Below are 18,923 nucleotides of genomic sequence, written 5' to 3'. Positions count from 1 at the left end.
GGAGCTTTTTATGCGTATCGCTACCTTGATAATGACTGAATGCACCAGCACCACACGTCGGGCTCAAAGAATTGAATACTGATCGTGGCTTCTACCTATCCTCTTGCGTCTTTGGACGACGCATTGAGCCACGTTGGCTGCATAAAGAGACGAGCAATGACCTCAATCCAGGCCATTCTCGACCTTGGTCGGTGATCTGGAAAGGCGCTGATGAGAGTCTGACAGCATCAAGACATAAAGAGTTCTCGTGTGGGGCGTTGGTTTTCAGGAGTGAGCCTCATGCCTTTTTACCCATACTCTCGATTAGTTGGACGCACCAGGAGAGTCGAGAGTCGCGATGATCTCGCCCCTCTCAATTACCTCTGGTCGATTGAATAACACGATGTCTGCTGTTGGATCTTTGATCTGCTCCACACATTCCTGTTTTGCCTGGCTGATGACAAGGAAGGATCAGCGTGCAAGAGCGAGCGCCAAGAAGCAGAACTTGATCATACTCTCTCGAGTCTTCGGACTGTTGCATTCATCTGCTCACAATAGACAAAGAGAGTCGCGATGATCTCATCTCTTGTCTCTGTGTCTGGCTTCGGCCGACTGAACAGGGTTCGCGCTGATGGCTGTCTGACAGGCATAGTACAGAATGTATTTGCTACTATAAGGGATTCTTGTACTATTTCATGCCTACCATCCCACTTGCTCCCGTCTCAAGGCCCACAAGCTCACACTGACTTCTAAGTCCATGTGACAGACAAGACTCCGATCGCTACGAAGATACTGCTTTCCGAGCTATTTTCAAGAAAAGTCGTTCACCATTGCTTCATCGGTTGGCTCTATGTAAATGGGCCGTCATAAGATATCCTTCAAGAGGACCCTCTCAATTTATGCACATTTCATGTTACGGTGGATCGTGAGCTCTAAAGAACTAACTTTCAGTACAGAGATATCCTTCTCCGAAGCATTCAACTCGAGCCGCCGATCACAGGCTCGTGTGGCTTGATTCACTCTGCAAGACACAGCTTAACCATCTTCCTTTCTATGTGCTGACTTAGTGAGCTGCAATCTACCGCTTGAGGTCGTAATGTCCTCGGTATTCGCAGGAAGAAGCGTGGGCTGCATTGTTGGAGTCATCACATAGGTCAATTTGACAAGTGGATACTGTAGCGACCACTAGGGGTTCTGGATGGTTGGCGGGTGCAAGATGGAACATTGGGAAAGTCTGTGATTACATGTCAAATACACAACACTAAACTTTGGATGATTTTCCTAAATGTCATGACGTGACATGCAAGGATGTTAGCAAGAGAGTTCCTTGCTCTGTACATGTAGGAAAGTAATGCTGATGACTGCAATAGAGAAAATGACGAATCAGATTGTCACGATAAACAATCCAACTAAAGCGCGGCAAAGGCGGAGAAACGCCGTCTTGGCGGAGTTGGTGCATGATATTTTACTTATGATGGTAAAGTAGCTTGTGATCGAATTAAGGAACAAGCACTGCAGATGCAAAGACCGAAAAAGCAACATCGCATTTTGCTTGGAGGCCTAAATATCCTTTCCGAGGAGCAAAGAACGCGGAGATGCAGCTATTGCGGAGTATCAGCTTACGGTGGTCTGACGCAATTCGGCGTCGAAGATGAGGCTACTGAACGTGCAATGACGGTCCAGGGACACGAAGGGGGAGATAAGAGCATGTGTGGCTTTTCCTTATCGGGCCATGTGAGGGGTGCTTTTGAGGGGCAAGCGACATCACAGTCTCAAGAATTGCTGCTGCGTTTCAGCAGCTGCTTGTCCAAGCATTCGACATCTTGGCTTTCCCACCGAGAGATGCATGGCAATCTCCATGTCCCATCATCCAATGCTATCTCTAGACCCGATCTACTACCTTAGTCGGAGGAGATGCCTCCCTACACCTGGCCGCAGGCTGCCTGCTGCCACCACCCGTAGTAACGCATCGAGGAGGTGTAGCACAGACATTAAAACAACCAAATAGATTATACCATCGTCGTAGAGAAGCAATGATAGTACTTTTATAATAGTAATAATAGAGTGGCAATTGAACATTCAATCTGACATTCTTTACATGCTTTTTTTCCGGGGAGCACTGTGGCTAACAATAGCGTGGGCAGAGCAACGGCTTTAAGATGCCTCGTGGAACGTTTGTCCCCAACCAATAATTGACTTTGATCTTCTCATCCCTGATCCATAAGTACCTCGCAGCTCCCTTGCTTTTCTTCTTTCCTTCAGTCACAACCTCACTCTACCAGACACCTTGATAGCCTTGCTCCAAAGCCTAACACTCCGCTTACCATATAGTTCTACGCAGTAAACACCCGCAAACATGGTGAGAGCTACTCAAGACGGTCACGCAAACTTGCAGGCACTGACAGACCCTTTAGGCCGAATCAACTACCATCTCCAACACGGAGAATGTGAGTTGGAAGCTCTCCCAACTCTCAAGAACTTGCCCATTGCTGACTTTGATTCCAGCTCATGAAGTACATGGGCCTCGATCAGAAGGGCTACAGCATGGCCGAGTACATCTGGATTGATGGCCAGAACGGTGTTCGCTCCAAGACCAAGGTACGTGTTCTACTTGTTGCCCCCACGTACAGCCGCAATGCAGGCTTCCAGCTATTCTCGGTGCGGCCGAAGCTACAGAAGCGCTCTTATCGGCAGACGGGTGACACCGTGAGGCTTGGCAAGCAGCTCAATTTCGCCTCTGAAAGGGTTCCCAACAGCCGCAAATATCTAATACCGCTGCTTACTTGTTCCTCCCAACAGACTCTCGACAAGCCCTGCAAGGACGTCAGCGAGCTCTCAGAATGGAACTTCGACGGTTCATCTTGCGGTCAAGCTCCAAGCGGCGACTCAGATGTCTACCTCCGCCCCGTAGCTATCTACCCGGATCCCTTCCGTGGCGGCGACAACATCCTCGTTATGTGTGAGTGCTGGGACCACGATGGGACACCCAACAAGTTCAACTACCGTCACGAGGCCGCCAGACTCATGAACGCCAACTCAAAACAAGAGCCCTGGTTCGGTCTAGAGCAAGAATATACTCTTCTTGGTCTTGACGAAAGGCCTTACGGTTGGCCTAAGGGAGGGTTCCCAGCTCCTCAGGGACCGTACTACTGCGCTGTGGGAACCGGCAGGGTATACTGCAGAGATATTGTCGAGGCTCACTACAAGGCTTGTTTGTTCGCTGGTATCAAAATCTCAGGTATCAACGCAGAAGTCATGCCTGGCCAATGGGAATTTCAAGTTGGGCCTTGTGAGGGTATTGAGTGTACGTCGATCCTTATCATTGTTCCTCAAACGCTTTGAGCTGACTTTGTCCAGTGGGCGATCATCTTTGGATGGCCCGTTTTATGCTCCACCGCGTCGCAGAAGAATTCGGCGTCATCATCACCTTCGCTCCCAAGCCAGTGGCAGGAGACTGGAACGGTGCCGGCCTCCACACCAACGTCTCAACAGCCGACATGCGCAAAGACGGCGGGCTCAAGACCATCGAGTCCATGATGGGCAAGCTTGAGAAGCGCCATGTTGAACATATGGAAGTCTACGGAGAGGGTAACGCGGAGCGAATGACTGGCGAGCACGAGACTGCCAGTATGGAAAAGTTCAGCTGGGCCATTGCGAACCGTGGCAGCAGTGTTAGAATTCCACGACAATGTGCTGCGGCTGGTAAAGGTTACTTCGAGGATCGGAGGCCTGCGTCGAATGCGGATCCGTACCGCATTACGGGTATGATGATGGAGACTGTGAGTGACACACTGCCAACTTTATCTCCTCACTCCCACTAATGCGTCTTTTACAGCTATTTGGAGGATTGCCCGATGAAAAGATGTCGAAGTAGGAGGTTATGTGGACTCGAACGGGTGTGACTATGAATCGTTGATGCACAAGAGGTGGCAATGCAGGCTTTTGATTAAAGGAAATGGTACGGCGAGACGAGGGAACTGTTTGAGCTTGTATTTTTCATCCTGAGCTAGTCAAATCAAACCTATAATTGATCATAGACCGTGCAGTGTTCTTACGATCGACGACAGCGTCTGCGATACTTGACTTCGGCTTCTAGCGCCTATAAACCCAATCCCCCATGTAGAACAGTAGAGTAGACATCTCGGTTCATGACACCACACTCATTTACTGTACTCGCATTATAGCGGAAGTCATCGCTGCCCCGACACTGCAACTTGCAGATATACACTTCAATGTTGAATACGTGGAGCCGAATGCGCTACCGGTTTTTGATATCAAACATATCTCGCCCTTGCTGCGCCTCGAGCATATCGACCACATACAGTTCCGCAAGGATGCTGGACTTCACATGCTCAGTCCAAGCCTCCCACACTTGGTAACCACACGCAAGGCCCCAACAAACACAATGGCGACTCCGACATCCCACCCAAACCCCCAAACCGCCCAAAAACAGCCCGCGGCTTCCCACCTCACGCCAGCCTCGGCGGGCTCTCCACCAGCTCCTTCCTCCTCGCACTCGCGCTCAGTCACCTCGCCAGCTTTTTCCGCCCTCAAGGCTCCCGCCCGCCAGTTCCACCACCGCAATGGTTCCGCGCAAATACCCGGCAGCACGCCCAGAGGCGGTCCTGGTACGCCAAGACCAGGAACGACGAGCTCTACAGAATCGCCTGCTGCGACGGCAGCAGCTGCCATGCTGATGGATCCGCAGTATGGCTTTACAAACGGTGCGGGTTTGGGGCTGGGATTCACGCCGAGAGGGACAGGCTTCACGCCTGTGGCTATGCAGATGACGGGGAGTAGTGGGGGTATCAACAGCATTCTAGCTGCCCAAGATCAAGAAGAGGAAAGGAAGAGAAGAATGGAGGCTGTGGTAGCTATGGTAGCGGGGAGGTGGGGCTTCGTGAGTCAAGAGGGTGTGGAGAGGTGTGCTAAGAGACTGGGATTGGATGCACTTTGGGAGGATGGAATGGGGGAAGGGAAGAGAATGTTGACAATTGCCGGGACTGCAATGCTTCTCGAGGTGGGGTTTGAAGCGGAGGAAGTAATGGGTTGCGTGTTGACTTTTCCGGGTAGTGGAGAGGATGTTGGGCGGAGGGCAGCCAGAGGGGCACAGGTGCTGAGAAGGGATTTGAAAGGAGAAGGGTATGTAGGGTTGGAAGGGTTTGTGGAGAATATGGAAATCCTAGGGAGGATGGATCGACTGGGTGGGGAGAAGATCAGCTGTTTTGATGCTACGGATGGAGTGTTTAAATGCCTGGAGAAACTGTGGAGGTTGGAGACTGAGAGGGAGAAGCGACAAGGGAAAGAAGTGGTGGAAGAGGAGGTCATGTGCCGGAGCAGTGGGAGACCGAGGATGCATGCGAGGGGACGAGTAGGCGTGGCATTGCAATACTGGATGGAGAGGAGGCTGTTGCTCGGAGTGGAGGAGAAGGCAGACGAAATGGACATTGACAACAAGGAAGCTGGCGAGGTGGACGACCAAACGGACATCTGGTCAGCAATCATTGAATGCGAAGCCTCTTCCGCCGAGCTTTATCCTGCGATCAGAGTCTCGGATGCCTGGGTGTCTGAAGCCGTCGAGAAGCCAGCACCAGCAGAATCTAACGACCTACCTGGCAACGACTCATCAATCGATTGGCAAGACCCTCCCCCGACGCTCCTGCCCCCAGACGAGCAAGGAGAGAGCGGCGTCGCAGTCACAGAAGCAAATCATCTCCAGCAACCCAAACCACCAGATGTCCGCTTCGTCGCTAAGTTCGAACCGCCAGTGGTTCTGCCCTTGCCAACAGCCATACAAGTCCAGAACTCTGTTGGCGCGCCAATATCCCCGGAATTGATCCTACCCACCACCTACGAAAGCCTACTACTTGCGGGAAGTGAAGTCCAGAACCCCCCCAGCGACCCTCGCACCATGGAAAAGACAGTCATGCGCTATGACTCGGCCACTGACACATCGACCTCACATATACACAAATACAGCTTGTTCCCTCAACAGCAAGATTGGGCAAGCGCGATCACGCACCTCCCATTTAGCCACCCAAGACAGATCGTTGCCGTTCTGCCTATACTACGCCAATGGGCTCTGACAGGCGGTATCCTTCGCCGGGCGTTCGACTGTGACAAAGAACCTACTCCACCGAAAGCAAACGGCCAGTCGACCTCCCAAGATCAGCCCTCCGAGCCAACAACCTTTCAAACGCTCGACGCTGAGCTTGCTGCCTTCATGTCCTCACCTCTGCCAAACGCCCCTAAGCCACCCTCAGACAAGGTGAGGGAAGTGCAGATCACGTTCAAGGCTACGCCTGTGCCCCAGTTCCAAGTCAATTTCCCAAATCCACGCTACGGTGGTAAATTGGCTGGCTTGAATTTCATGATCGGGTTGAATGGAATCATTGGTGGTGTGGACGTGCATGATGGAAGCCCTGATTGGGGCAGTAACGGTGCTGCAAACGCGGAGGCAGATGAAAAGGGACAGGAGAGGGTGAGGATGAGGGAGGAAGTGAGGAAGGTATTGGAGGTTGGGGAGAGCGTTGGGGTCGCTGTTGAGTGGATGACCAGATAGGAGGATGAGACGTTGAGGATGGCACCGAGGAAGGTGTAAGCGCATAGCTTGATTGATCTCTGGGGAGGGAAAGGAGTTGTTTGTAGATACCCAATTTAGTTCGTCATTTTTGCTCTAGAACCTCGAGTAAGGCTCTTCCACCAATTTACTCAAAGTCTACCCGCTTATCCGTCAAAGATCGGGACGACAGAGGAAGCTGCCCAGAGGCATGCAGGACGAATCGGTACGCCGACAATCTGTCATCGAGGAGCGCGTCCTACTATATACATTACAACTTGAGGCTCAACAGTCTATGCAGACAGTCGTCTCTCCCCTACCGAGACAAATCCGACGGATCGAGCGTGGAGCCGACGCAAGGGTCGCATTTGGCCGGAAACGGACATTGCATTTCTCGCACAGCGAACATCCCGCAGCTCCGTAACGTTTCGTAGCCGGCCATTCCGAGTCCGTACGATAACGTACTCCATAAGATGTACATGATCCGACCCGGTGGTGCCCGCGTTCTCGGCGTTTTATCTACCCGGATGCAAAACACACCTCTCCCTTTCCCTTTCCCAATCCCTATCCCTACCTGTCTCCGTGGCGACTTCTTCTTCTTCTTCTTCTTCTTCTTCTTCTTCCCTTCCTCCTTGCGTCCAAGGCCGAGACGGTCACTCGGTGGGAGGCGCGGGGATTCCGGTCGAGGCGGACGGGCAGGTTGGAAAAAGAGGCTCTGGTGCTCTTGCGAAAGAGGAGCCCGTGGTCTCCGCTCGGTCGGGTAGATGGTCGCTGTGGAGGTGTGAGGATGTGCGTGGCTTGGAGAGGTCGGAGGGAGTGGGCGAGGTTGGCTGTGGGTATATCATCTTGTGATGGTTGGCTTTGACTTGTGAAGGCTTGCTCACGGGGTTGTTCCACCCGTCAAGAAGGCTATACAATCCGATTTCGATGTCGGTGTACTTGGACGTTACAGGCTGATCTTGCCCAGTCAAGTCTTTGAACTTCTCCTTGAAGACTTCAAGGGCGTCCGGAAGGTGTCCTCCAGAACCGAGTTCAAACTGCCCGAGGGATCCGTCTGACGTCCTTCCGAGCGCCTTTGCGGTCTCCGGCTCTCCAAACGCTCCATAATCAAACCGTGTCGTGTAGAGGTTTTTGGCGCATACCTCAGCGCGACATTCGAGTCATAGGTAGCAGAGTTTGTTCTTGAATTCCTCATGGATTTGTCTGGAATAGAGCAGCGCCGTAGGGATGGTCACCGTCAAAAAGTACGGAGATATTGTCGAAACATGCTTAACAGGACCAGTCAGCTGGAACGATGAAACTCGACTCACCCGGCTCCAAGTCCCAAGGCTCTTTCGATCCGCCATCCGGAGTCAGACCCGGCTTTGGCATTGACTTTGCATAGAGTGCTGCCAGGCCATCGCCGACATATATAGGGAAGTTCTGGACGTGACGTTGGAAGTCATCCCATAAGTCGTTTGTCTTGGCAAGTCACTCCAGGTCCAGCTCCATTTTTTGAGCAACAATCTTTCGAAACGTGCTGTCAGGTTCGGGCTGCGCTCCACAGATGGCAGGAATGCACTCGTGAAAAACGACCATGTCCCGATGCTCTTTGACAGCTTTGATGAAATACTTTCTCGCCAGCAGAGCCAGAGCTGGAAGCTCGTACTTCTTCGCCAGGGTAGACACGACCACGTGAAGACGGGAGCGTGGGCCACCGGAAATCCCGAACTCTCCGGATTCCTCCAAATGTGAATAATTGCTGAACTAGAGTAATCAGACCTGAAATTCGGCTGCAAGTTGGGTCCTCATGCGTCAGGTCGATCGCGTAGCTCAGAGCCTCCTCCTAATTGTAGCATGTTAAAACCTTATGACCATCTGTAATGCATCAAAATGCAGGGACTAACCCTGTACTGACTCATTTCAACAATGGAGAGGTCTTTGAGACGCGGTGATTGCGACTATACTATGGCACGATAGACTGCGATCTCTTTGCTTCCGCAGAGGATGTACCCCTGACGACATTCGAGCATCCTAGGCTCGAGTCAGGTCAATAGATTGAGTGTTAGTGAGCACATTGGGGAGTGACCTTTGTAAACTGGCAGACGGTGGATAGGCCACGCCTTGTGGGCGTTCCCTCCAGCAAGACTCGCAAGGAATCCGATAGGATGGATGATTTTCGGTAGGGTAAGCCATCACTGCCAAGTCACACGGGGACACGGGGTTCTGTAATCTCATTAAGTGGGGAAAAGTTCGGGCCAAGTCCTGCGAGGGCAGATGTGGGCAGAGGGGTAGCCGTCATGAAACCAAAAACCCCAGCTAATACGTCACGGGTGGCAAGGACATGCGTGGTGCGCGGTTGGCAAACGCACTCCTACTAAAAGTGAGCAAATTTCGAGTTCTCACCTTCTTCCAAAGTGTCAAGCCTCAATTCACGGCGCTTTGTCACGAATAGGCAACATGGAGTACGCAGTAGCAAAATGAGAGGGTATATCAGATGTAGCCAAGAGTACGGCTCTCGGTGTAGTTACTATCCATAATGAGCGTATCCGAGCTTTGGTTTTCTCTGCCACATCGCTTTTCCACTTTCATCCTTTGAACGCCCTGAAAGATTCCAACGCTAACGATCTTCTGGATCCCCCGAGAACAGATTCACTCGCATCCGATGGCTCTGCGCCGGTTGATTAGCACTGTCGTCCTCCCAGAGAGCTCATTCGTGTCACTCACAGAAGGCAGCTTGGGTATCACAACGCCTAGAACGGCAAGGAAATTGATGATAAAGTACGTCAGGTCGTAATGTGTGTAGTGTGTGCTCAAAAGGAAGAGAACTATGGGAACACTCAAAAGGAATTTCTTTGCCGGAGTGTATTGATCCCCATTGTCGATCTGCTCCCACATGTTCAGGTTGTCGTAGGCCCCAGCATTGAACTCAAAGGGGACACCTCGGACGTAGTGAAACATCAAGTATGAGCTGAACATGTAGACGATATTGACAAGTGTCCATGATGTTTCTTGGGAGACTCCTGGAATGACGTCGAAGAGGAGCTTGAGACCAATGATGCATATGACGTGGATGGCCCAGGCTCCTTGATGGAGATAAAAGTGTCAGCAGGGTAGATAGAAACGATCGGCTGGAAGGGCGAGAATGTGAATCCGGCCACAGAATCCAATGTTGCCTCCTATGATCCTCCCTGAAGGACCCAGAACTAGAGGCGTGCTCACCTTTTGCGTTGACCCAATCTGCATTTACGTTTGGCAACGCCGACTGATCGCTCATATGCTCAATAGACTCGGGTGGCTCCTGATATATCAGACTGCTAGAACGCCTCCTCCTACTTTTCTTCCCGTCATTCATCTTTTTTCCACCAGACGATCTCAGCGAAGGAGCAGGCTTGGTATTAGGCGTGAAGGCTAGCATCCGAGGGACGAGTAGAGAAGACAGATTTGCGGTATTGCTGGGATTTGAACGGTCCGCGTGACAAGCGTACAGAAGGCAAAGGATAAAATAGCGGACAGAATGTTTGTCTGTATAGCAGTCAGTGCTGAAGCCTAGACGCAGCTGTCTTGTTTGAATCAAGCGAGACACGAAGGACGTCACCGGCCCCAAGCTCCACTCCGAAGAGAAGACGAAGAGGCAGTTGCAGTCTTGTTGACAGCTTCGCGAGGAATAAGACGGTGCTTGCTTACTTGGGGGATGCAAATACTGCCTATTTAGATATCAATCATAAGAGCTGCCTCGGCTAATGGATGAAACGAGAGATGGTAAGTCTGCAGTGTTCGTGAGTCGAGAGATAGATGTACTTGACAGCAAGATTTTTTTGGGACCTACCTGTTGACTGAAGAGCTTCGTAATGAAGGGTGCTGTTGCTGTTTCTGGGCAAGCAAGGTTGAGGTCTCCGCCGGCCGGCCGAAGTTCCGTCCGGCTTGGCACCTTAGCTCCGATTGGACGTCATTTCGCGTACTTTTGCCTCTACTCTCAGTTCGAAATCATTGTCAACATTCAATAAAATTTCTACCAAGATACTGCATCTTGACCATAGCGTGTTCCACTCAACAATTCTAACTGTCTTCTTGAGTAGACATGCCCAGACAATGGCTACCAACGCAGCAGATCCAATGGAGCAAGATACCGACACCCACACTGCTACCCTCGAGCGCAAGCGGCCTCACGACGTAGTTTCTCGCGGTGACGCCTCCAATGCCGGTTCTGCACACTCAACTCCTCGAAAACGTGCTAAGCACGTTGGAAAGCTGGGACATCAGGATGTCAGGGACTTCGTACCTGGGGGGGGGAAGCTTCAGCACGAGTGCCGTACCGGTAGACGAGGCACAGGACAGCGGTGATGACGGCTCTCAAGCGGAGATAGGCCTCAAGGCTGAGACATTCAGTGATGATGAAGTATTTAAAGTCTCCGAATCTAATGTTGCGGAGCAAGAGAAGGCTCCCATCGAGGGGCGTCGATTGTTCATCAGGGACCTTCCATCAGACACTACAGAGGAGGATCTCAAACAATTCTTTAAGGGATACTCCATGTGGGTCACTGTGCTATTTATTTTGCTCGCTAGTACTGACGCTTACTAAAGCCAGAATATATGGCTTCCGGACCTCAAGGGCAACCACTCTCAACTGGCCACTATCGTACAGACAGAGAGTCTTTCCTTGGACGGCGATCCTCCCTTGACTAACTCTTCAAAAGGAGCCGCTACCACTAGTCCCAATGACGGACGTCGCCTGTATGTTGGAAATCTTCCTTACGCTACGACGGTGGAAGATCTCAGGGAATTCTTCAGAGGGTTCTCCCTGTGGTTCTTCCAATGCCTTCTAGATAGCTAGCTATACTGACTATGAGCAACAGGGAAAACGTCAACATCCCAGTCACCCCGCGTACGCGTCATCCTGTTGGCTACGCCTTTGTTACCGTCTCCACTTCTGATGAAGCAGATCGTGCAACATCCCAGCTCTCTGGTAACAAGATCCTTGAGCGAAAGGTATCAATTCAACGAGCTCGGGCAGAGGAGACGAGAGCTCCAGATCCAGGCACTACTACTGCGAAAGAGGGGGCTTCTACCACAAGGAGTAATACAGATGTCAACGTCGAGGAAGAGAGTGAAGGAACCAATATGCTCAGTGAAATCCCCGAGATTATGACACCGCATGTTGCACAAGTTGCTCTACCTATAAGTTGGAATGCCGTCAACAATACAAAGATCCGGACTACTCTTGGGGGCAGGGTCGGCAAGGAAAAGCACTTCGTAGACGAACCAAGTCTGGTGAGTAGGGGCCGAAACGAAGCTGAAGGTCATCCAAGTCGAGATCTTGGTGAGTCGATCCTGCTTCTGGTATCAATGGCCACCTAGAGTTGCAGAAGTTACTGACTTGTGTCTTTCGCAGCTACTTCAGTGGCACTGGAAAGGGTTAAGGGACTCCGCATTCGCCTTTCCGCCATGGATCCCCACGATGGTCCTGTATCTGCGTACAAATTAGCGCAGCAAGAACTCCATGATGCAGAGATCGACTACAATTATTGCTTGTACTTTCCAGTGGATGAAGCGTTCCAACCCCCTCCCCTATCAACTGCGCGGAAGTTCACGCCGAAGAGAAAAGATAGCAGAGAACGCAGGTTGCGCATGTGGAGCATGGTCGAGCAGTGCACGAGGGAAGGAACCCTACAAGATCTCAAAGAGGGAAAAATACGTGTGAGTAGCGCTGAGCGCTTAGGTCAACCCTCGCCGGCACAGAGAAGCGCTTCCGAGTTGTCGGGTGGTTTAGAGCAGACCAATGGTCAAAGGGACCTGCAACGGTCAACAATTACCGATTCTTCGCAGATTCAGATCCTCGGTCAGTTTGCCCTTATTGGAATCCTGCCCCAGCGGATCTGTATTAGTACTAACGGTATCAAACTCCAGAAACTCAAGAAACGTCTCGGAAACAGTATGGTTACCTCAAAGCATTCCCCAACATGAAACCGGGTACTCACAACTATGAGAAAATGAAGAAGAGAGTCCACGAGACTGAAATACATCTCAACTACTGCAAATACTTCCCTGTTGCCGAGGACTACTTGCCTCTCGCTTTTGCCAAGAGAGGATTGAACGAACTAAATAGCTCTAATGTAGACGGTATCAAGGCCAGTGAACGCAGAGCGGCCCAGATATGGAAATTGGTTGAACAATGTACACAAGACGGAAACCTCCAGGATCTCAAAGATGGCCGACTTGCCGCATGGCTTAACGGCGCGCCGCCACCAAACCAATCTTTCTTTGCCTCGGCGCTACAGGCAAGACACCCCCAAGGAGTCGCCGGGATAACAGGCCATAATTCTAAGCCTCGACACGGTTTTGGGCCAAAGAACGCTCATAAAATGGATGCTGGTGCAGCCTCTGCCAATGTGAAGCTGACACTGAAGGAAGTGGGCAAGTCTCAAGAGCGCCAGGGCGCTTCGGAAAGTGATGGAGGAGTGATGGTAAACTTGGACTACAGGAATCAAGATATGTCATCTGAAATTGAAGATAATGACATTGAATCAGTCATGAACTCGGGAAACAGAGACGAGGAAATGCCATCAGATGTCAACGACCAAGACATCAAACAAGAGTTGCCGGCAATGAACCAGGTTGACGATGATCTTTATGCAAGTGACAGTGGTGCGGCCAGCAATAATGACACTGAGAGCAACGACTCTGATATGGATAGCGAAGGCCAATCTGAGGATGGTGACGCCATGATGCAATATTCAAATTCTGAGCAAATCGCTGCTGATGAAGCCGAGCGAAACAAAAAGACAACTGCAGTCCCGCCAAATCATAGGGCATATGTCCTGGCTGATTTAAGTTCACACGACCTCAATACTCAGCTGAGATATTTCCACACCACGAAAGCTCGTGAAGAAGTCGACGGGAAAACACCCATCAGATGTCTTGTTTGCGCAAAAGAAGGTCATATGGCTGAGTTGTGCGAATTTCTCACTTGCTCTGCCTGTGGAGCCTTCAACCGGCATACGACACAGGCTTGTCCCAATAATGCGAAGTGTGAGAGATGCCGTGAGCAAGGCCATGACGAGCGTTATTGTCCCTACAAGTTAAAAAGGATGCCCAAGCATGAGATCGTGTGCGACTTATGCCAGCGCAACGGCCACATCGAAGAGGATTGCGAGCTCATTTGGCGAACATCCGGCCGGCCATGGGAGTCCGACTTGGCGCATGCAAGCGTACGGCTCTCCTGTTATGAGTGTGGGCGCTCCGGCCATTTAGGCAATAATTGCCTCTCCCGGAGGCCCAACAAATCAATGGGTACGAGTACCTGGGATGGCAATTTTGGTCAAGTGTCGATCAAATCCACGCGTGAAATCAAAATCAAGGGAAAAGCAACACAGCAAGATCCCATCAACATTGACGATAGCGACGATGAGCGAGCGAACTTCTACCGGCCTAAGATCTCGGTGCCAGAGCCAGTACGCAAGGGACAGATCCGAATAATCACTGGCAGATATGAATCGCCAGTATATGAAAGTACTCGGAATAACAGACAGGCGTACGCTGATAACAGGCATGGTTCATTTACCACTGTCAATGAATCCTACCGAAACGACGAAGCCAGACAACCTTATCAGCAATACCGAGATGGTGGAAGGGGCAATTGGCGTGCAGTTGATGGGCCAGACTATGCAACAGGCCACGATGATCTTCGACATAACAGATATAGGCCCAGTGAACGAAGCTCAAGATCGCCTCCAAACCGACACCTTGGAGGCTACGCCGGAGGAAGTTCCTGGCCCTCTCCACGATCAGCACCAAAGGCCGTAAACCAAGACAGGCGTCCTCCTGTACACGCGAATGTCTACCGGCCCATGCCGAGTGCCGCTCAGAATGCATGGACTAAGCGTCGGGTGTAACTTTACTCTGTTTTGAGAATAGTGTTGTTCACGGTGGCTTGAGGGTTTCCTTCTTTGTTTGCATGAACGGCGGAGCAGATGGCTTTTAGCAAGGCGCTAAACAGGATGCACAACGAATGAGATACCCGTGTGCTAGCGATGATAGATGGAGCATGCAGATGCTTCTTTCCTAGAATGTTCATATGACAATCACCATCCTCAACCAAGGAGAAGATGGGAAAAAGCCAAGAATATGTACATTCTTCAAACCATACCAGAGTCAATTGGCCAAAACCTCCCTCGACTATTAATATTTTGTTTTAAGATAACGTCGATCGCGTTCGACAATACCCCGTATGCGTCTCTATATATCGGCTCCACCAGTGATAAGCTAGCTATGACTCTCCGTATGTATTTACCCATCATAATTAAAATATTGTTTTCCAATCTCATAAAGCTTTGACTAGGACAGACCCGCCCTTGACGGGTATTAAACAGGAAAAGAATGATCATATAAACACCCCCCCCACCCGACAGCCATTTTCCTAACGGGGAATGGCACCCCGGCTTGCCGGACCACATCTGACAAGACGGAAGAGGTTAACCACTACACCATTAAGGAGTAACGATAGAATGATCACTGTTGTAGAATATCGAACCAATACAGCAGTTGCGAGTAGATTAGGCGAGCCTTAAGAGCGACATCGCCGTCACCATTGTATATGCAGGCAAGCTACCTTAGTACGGACCCGTGACAGATCGGGAGACTTCAAGTTTAATGAGCAAGGGAGTGGACGATATTTCGCCGCTAGCTGTCCTCTCCGTATGGGATATAGAGAAATCGCGAACCTTTCCTGCAAGCTCTCCAAGCTTCAACAATCACTTGCGCCAACTGCTTCCGCACACCCATACAAGTCTCAGAGCTCCGCCGAATCCTTTCCAATATGCCAAAATATAAGTTTTCCCTTCCCCGCAGCTTTGATTGACTCTACTAACAGCCAAGCACTCTTCTGTAGGATCTCTACCTCCCTCGTCTCTCACCATCAGACGCTAACTCCACAGGCGACTACTGCGATGTCTACCTCACCCACGACTCCATGTCCGTCCGAAAAGCCCATAACAGCGGTCGAAATCACGAGCGGAACGTGCTAGACTACTATCAACGTATGTCTCCAACTCCCCTTTCCCCTTTCCCCTTCCCCTCCTCCTCTTCTCTACACAACAACACCCGGACTGACTCCAGACTGCAGAAATCGGCCACGAAAAAGCTCAGTCGGTCATCGACTCCATCACATCCTCCTACGCCGCCGAAGGCCAAGCGGGCGCAAACCCCATGCTCGCACCGCAAGGCGGTCCACCCATGGGCGGGCAGGGCTTTCCTCCCCCGCCGTTTGGTTTCCCCGGTACGCCGCCCCATTCCCGAGCCGTTCGTTGCCAAAATCCCGCGGACGACGTGTGCTAACAGACCCCCTTCCCTCTCCACAGCCGGAATGCCCCCGCCGCCCTTCATGCCCGGCCCCGGCGGTCCCGGCGCCCCTCCGCCCGGCTTCGTGCCCCCGCCGGGCGGTCGCGGCATGCCTCCTTTCCCCCCTTTCCCGCCCGCCGCTTCGCCGAGTGGCAATGGACCCCCGATGCCCGGGATGCCCGGCGGGTTGCCGTTCCCACCGCCCGGAGGCATGCCGCCGAACTTCCAGGGGTTCCCGCCCCCGATGGGGGGGGCCGGGGCAGGGGATGAGTCCGCCGCAGGGCGGGTTCCCGCCGCCGCAGGGTATGCCGCCGTTTCAGGGTGGGAGGTAGCCGATGGGATGTGGGTGCTTGAAAGGTGGATGTTTTGAGCGGAGAGAGAGACCCCCTGCTAGGATTTTTATGAGGGGCTGGAGAAGAAGGGGGAAGATTCGTTTGATGGATCTAGATTACAAAAGCATTCTTAGGGAGGCTGGAGATCGGAAGCCGTTGCTTTGGTTGCATGATACCCAGGATCGGGCTATGTTTCACAGCATGAGGGCAAGGCTGCTATGCATAGACCAGAAGCTGCGAGAATTTCGACGGAAAGGCTGGTGGCTAGCATTTTCTGCTGGGAAAGCTATCAATGCGTGGGTGTCGAAACATCCAAACCAATTACATGCCACGCTTGCTCAATCCTTTTCGTAACCCATATCCCTTTCATAATCCATCGAAGTCTTTCACGACTTCCCAGGTGGATCTCTAGGCCCAATGATCTGACGTCTCGCTCCAAATCCTATCCCCGCTCCGCCCCGGTTTTGACTATCACCACCCAGATACCCATACTGATTCACGTCCCAACTGCCATCGCCAGGCCCTACACCACCCTCTCTTACCCCTGAAGCAGCAGCCGCTTTAGTCGCTCTCTGCGCTTCTTCCCATTCTTGCTGGCGGAGACGGTCGAGTTCCATTTCTCGGCTAAGGAGAGAGGATGGCTTGGCGAAAGGTGGCTTTTTGGTTGGTGTACTGGCGGACTGCGACTGAGGAGGCGGAATCGGTGTGGAGATGGCGGGTGATGTAGGTCTTGCGAAGGGTGACTTGCGTTGGGGAGAGGGTTGACGGGGACTGGAAGCGTAGCTTGCTGGATTTGGGAGCGGGCGTGGTGGAAGGGATGAGATTGGTGGTGGTGAGGATGCTTGAGGAGTCGGCAGGGGTCGAGGTGGTTGCTGAGGGGGTCCATCTAAGCTGGGCAGGGGGCGCGGAGGCTGCGGTGGTAGAAGGTCTTGAGTTGTTGGAAGAGGTCTTGGAGGCTGTTGTGGTGGAGCTGGCTCGGCGTTGTGGCTTGACCATTCTTTCCTCAGATAGTCACGCTCGTCTGCTCTCCGGGAGTCTTCACTGTCCTGGTGCGAATGTGCTGGCGCCGGTCGACTCCTGCTTCGAGGGCGATCTTGCTGTACATTAGCGCTTGACCAAGAGGTCCCCTCCTGGTTTCGAACTTGATCTGCTTGCAACCGCTCCTGTCGCTCACGTTCATACTTCGCTTCACGCTCCTTGGCTTCTGCTAGCTGCTTCTCTAGTTCTTCGACTCGATCTCGTTCTGGAGCTCGCTCGGGATCCTCTCCGCTAGACGCCGGAGGCTTTTGCAGCTGTTCCGCTTTGTACTGGCTGAGGTACTGACCCTGGAGTTGTGGCCTTGGCTGGATTTTCCCTTGCCTTTGCCTCGCTGTCTTGATCTCAGCTTCCGCCTCTTCTTTCGCTCTAATCTCCTCCTCTTCTTTCCATTTTCTTTCTTCTTCGTCCCACCGGCGTTTCTCCTCTTCAACTCGGCGCTTTTCTATTTCGCGTTTTCGTGCCGTCTCTTCTTCCCACCGCTGCTCTTCAGCAAGCCTCTCCCTCTCTTCTTCGGCTTCTCGTTCCACACGCCGTTTGTGCTCAGCTTCGTCAGCTTGCAGTCGTAATCTCTCATCCTCTGCTTCTTGCTCACGCTTCTTGCGCTCCTTCCCTGCTAAGCTCGGAACCTTGGGTGCTGGTGTAGTAATCTGTCTCCGGCCTCCAAATGAGATTCCTTGATTTCCTTGACTCGCACCACCCATATACCCATACTGATGGATGTTCCAAGCCGGAGTTGTAGCACCCTCATCGCCCTTTTTGCTCCAGCTACTGACGCCTCCCGAAGACGATGCTGGTGGAGCGCCATTGACGGTCTTTTCTGCATGATTGTCGGATATTGAAGGACTGCCTCGTCCGCCTACTGCTTTAGATGCCTGGTGTGAGGCCTGGTGGGAAGTAGCTGAACTAGCCTCGCTTGAGTTGCTGATGCCTCGAGGCCGCCCATATCTTGCTGCAGAAAAGCCTCCAGTACTCTGCGGGCTGATGATGCCAGTCTTGCTCTTATCCCCTCCTATAGTACTCGAAAATTTGCTTGGCTGTACGGCATGGGCTCTTCGGCTAAAAGAGGATATGCACTGTAGTACCTGAGCAGGATCTTTCGACTCATAGAGATCGACGGTCTGGAAAATATCATGTGACTGTAGGTTCAAAGGAGGCGATTGGCAGGCGCGGAGAAAGTGAGAGATGTTCTCCATCTGGACGAAAGGCATGGATGAGTCTTTGAAGCGTACACCTGGTGGGGCTGCGAGGTTGACAAGCCTGCCGGACTTGTGTCAGTCTCAGTACTATCAGAGGTATGGTAATACCGTATGGCATACTTGCAGAGTGCAATCCCATCCTTCAGTGCCTCCAGCAAATCCCCATCAACCAACCGCTCTCCCAGAACATCCTGGATCCATATCCTCACTTCATTCGCAGCTTGCGGGGTGTACTTCGACAGGCGAATATTTCGCATGTCCTTGTCGAGGGAAGATACCGAAGCCATGGTGGTTGACCTTGCTCTGTTTTCAGGCCACAGGAAGGCTACCTAATGTCTTGCTGGGATACTAGGTTTAGCAATACTGGTTGTACATAATGTTCCAGTGCTGATCCGTAAGCCTGTGCATATTTATGCTTGTGTAAAGTGAACTCAAGCGTGCTGTGTATGTTTGGTACAGTGTCAAGGCTGAACTCAGTGTTCCCCAGATTGATGAACTCCCGCT

The 18,923-nt window shown here is 51.9% G+C and overlaps 7 protein-coding genes across 7 annotated transcripts; 4 read left to right on the top strand and 3 right to left on the bottom strand.

Annotated features, from left to right (window-relative positions):
* Nucleotides 1–2,335: 2,335 nt before the first annotated feature.
* Nucleotides 2,336–3,853, top strand: HO173_007578 (uncharacterized protein; the record flags this gene model as incomplete). Its single annotated transcript, XM_037309480.1, has 6 exons — nucleotides 2,336–2,338; nucleotides 2,394–2,426; nucleotides 2,485–2,577; nucleotides 2,779–3,283; nucleotides 3,337–3,758; nucleotides 3,815–3,853. 6 exons carry the CDS (start codon nucleotides 2,336–2,338, stop codon nucleotides 3,851–3,853), a joined length of 1,095 nt encoding a protein of 364 aa, XP_037163559.1.
* A 531-nt stretch (nucleotides 3,854–4,384) lies between these two features.
* HO173_007577 (uncharacterized protein) lies at nucleotides 4,385–6,541 on the top strand (the record flags this gene model as incomplete). The annotated part of the gene is made up of 1 exon (XM_037309479.1): nucleotides 4,385–6,541. The coding sequence occupies one exon, from the start codon at nucleotides 4,385–4,387 to the stop codon at nucleotides 6,539–6,541; it is 2,157 nt and encodes a 718-aa protein (XP_037163558.1).
* Nucleotides 6,542–7,191: 650 nt separating this feature from the next.
* HO173_007576 (uncharacterized protein) lies at nucleotides 7,192–7,909 on the bottom strand (the record flags this gene model as incomplete). The annotated part of the gene is made up of 2 exons (XM_037309478.1): nucleotides 7,192–7,637; nucleotides 7,849–7,909. 2 exons carry the CDS (start codon nucleotides 7,907–7,909, stop codon nucleotides 7,192–7,194), a joined length of 507 nt encoding a protein of 168 aa, XP_037163557.1.
* Nucleotides 7,910–9,137: 1,228 nt separating this feature from the next.
* On the bottom strand, nucleotides 9,138–9,935 carry HO173_007575 (uncharacterized protein; the record flags this gene model as incomplete). The annotated part of the gene is made up of 3 exons (XM_037309477.1): nucleotides 9,138–9,188; nucleotides 9,245–9,603; nucleotides 9,740–9,935. 3 exons carry the CDS (start codon nucleotides 9,933–9,935, stop codon nucleotides 9,138–9,140), a joined length of 606 nt encoding a protein of 201 aa, XP_037163556.1.
* Nucleotides 9,936–10,715: 780 nt separating this feature from the next.
* HO173_007574 (uncharacterized protein) lies at nucleotides 10,716–14,409 on the top strand (the record flags this gene model as incomplete). Its single annotated transcript, XM_037309476.1, has 5 exons — nucleotides 10,716–11,050; nucleotides 11,102–11,251; nucleotides 11,374–11,837; nucleotides 11,910–12,356; nucleotides 12,425–14,409. 5 exons carry the CDS (start codon nucleotides 10,716–10,718, stop codon nucleotides 14,407–14,409), a joined length of 3,381 nt encoding a protein of 1,126 aa, XP_037163555.1.
* Nucleotides 14,410–15,213: 804 nt separating this feature from the next.
* Nucleotides 15,214–16,223, top strand: HO173_007573 (uncharacterized protein; the record flags this gene model as incomplete). Its single annotated transcript, XM_037309475.1, has 4 exons — nucleotides 15,214–15,400; nucleotides 15,451–15,552; nucleotides 15,639–15,791; nucleotides 15,874–16,223. 4 exons carry the CDS (start codon nucleotides 15,214–15,216, stop codon nucleotides 16,221–16,223), a joined length of 792 nt encoding a protein of 263 aa, XP_037163554.1.
* A 348-nt stretch (nucleotides 16,224–16,571) lies between these two features.
* HO173_007572 (uncharacterized protein) lies at nucleotides 16,572–18,706 on the bottom strand (the record flags this gene model as incomplete). The annotated part of the gene is made up of 2 exons (XM_037309474.1): nucleotides 16,572–18,480; nucleotides 18,540–18,706. 2 exons carry the CDS (start codon nucleotides 18,704–18,706, stop codon nucleotides 16,572–16,574), a joined length of 2,076 nt encoding a protein of 691 aa, XP_037163553.1.
* Between the last annotated feature and the right edge of the window lie 217 nt (nucleotides 18,707–18,923).

The sequence above is a fragment of the Letharia columbiana genome, assembly GCF_014066305.1.
Source record: "Letharia columbiana isolate WasteWater2 chromosome Unknown Sc0000025_s0, whole genome shotgun sequence".
Lineage (NCBI taxonomy): Eukaryota > Fungi > Ascomycota > Lecanoromycetes > Lecanorales > Parmeliaceae > Letharia > Letharia columbiana.
This window is presented reverse-complemented; position numbering and strand designations above follow the sequence as displayed.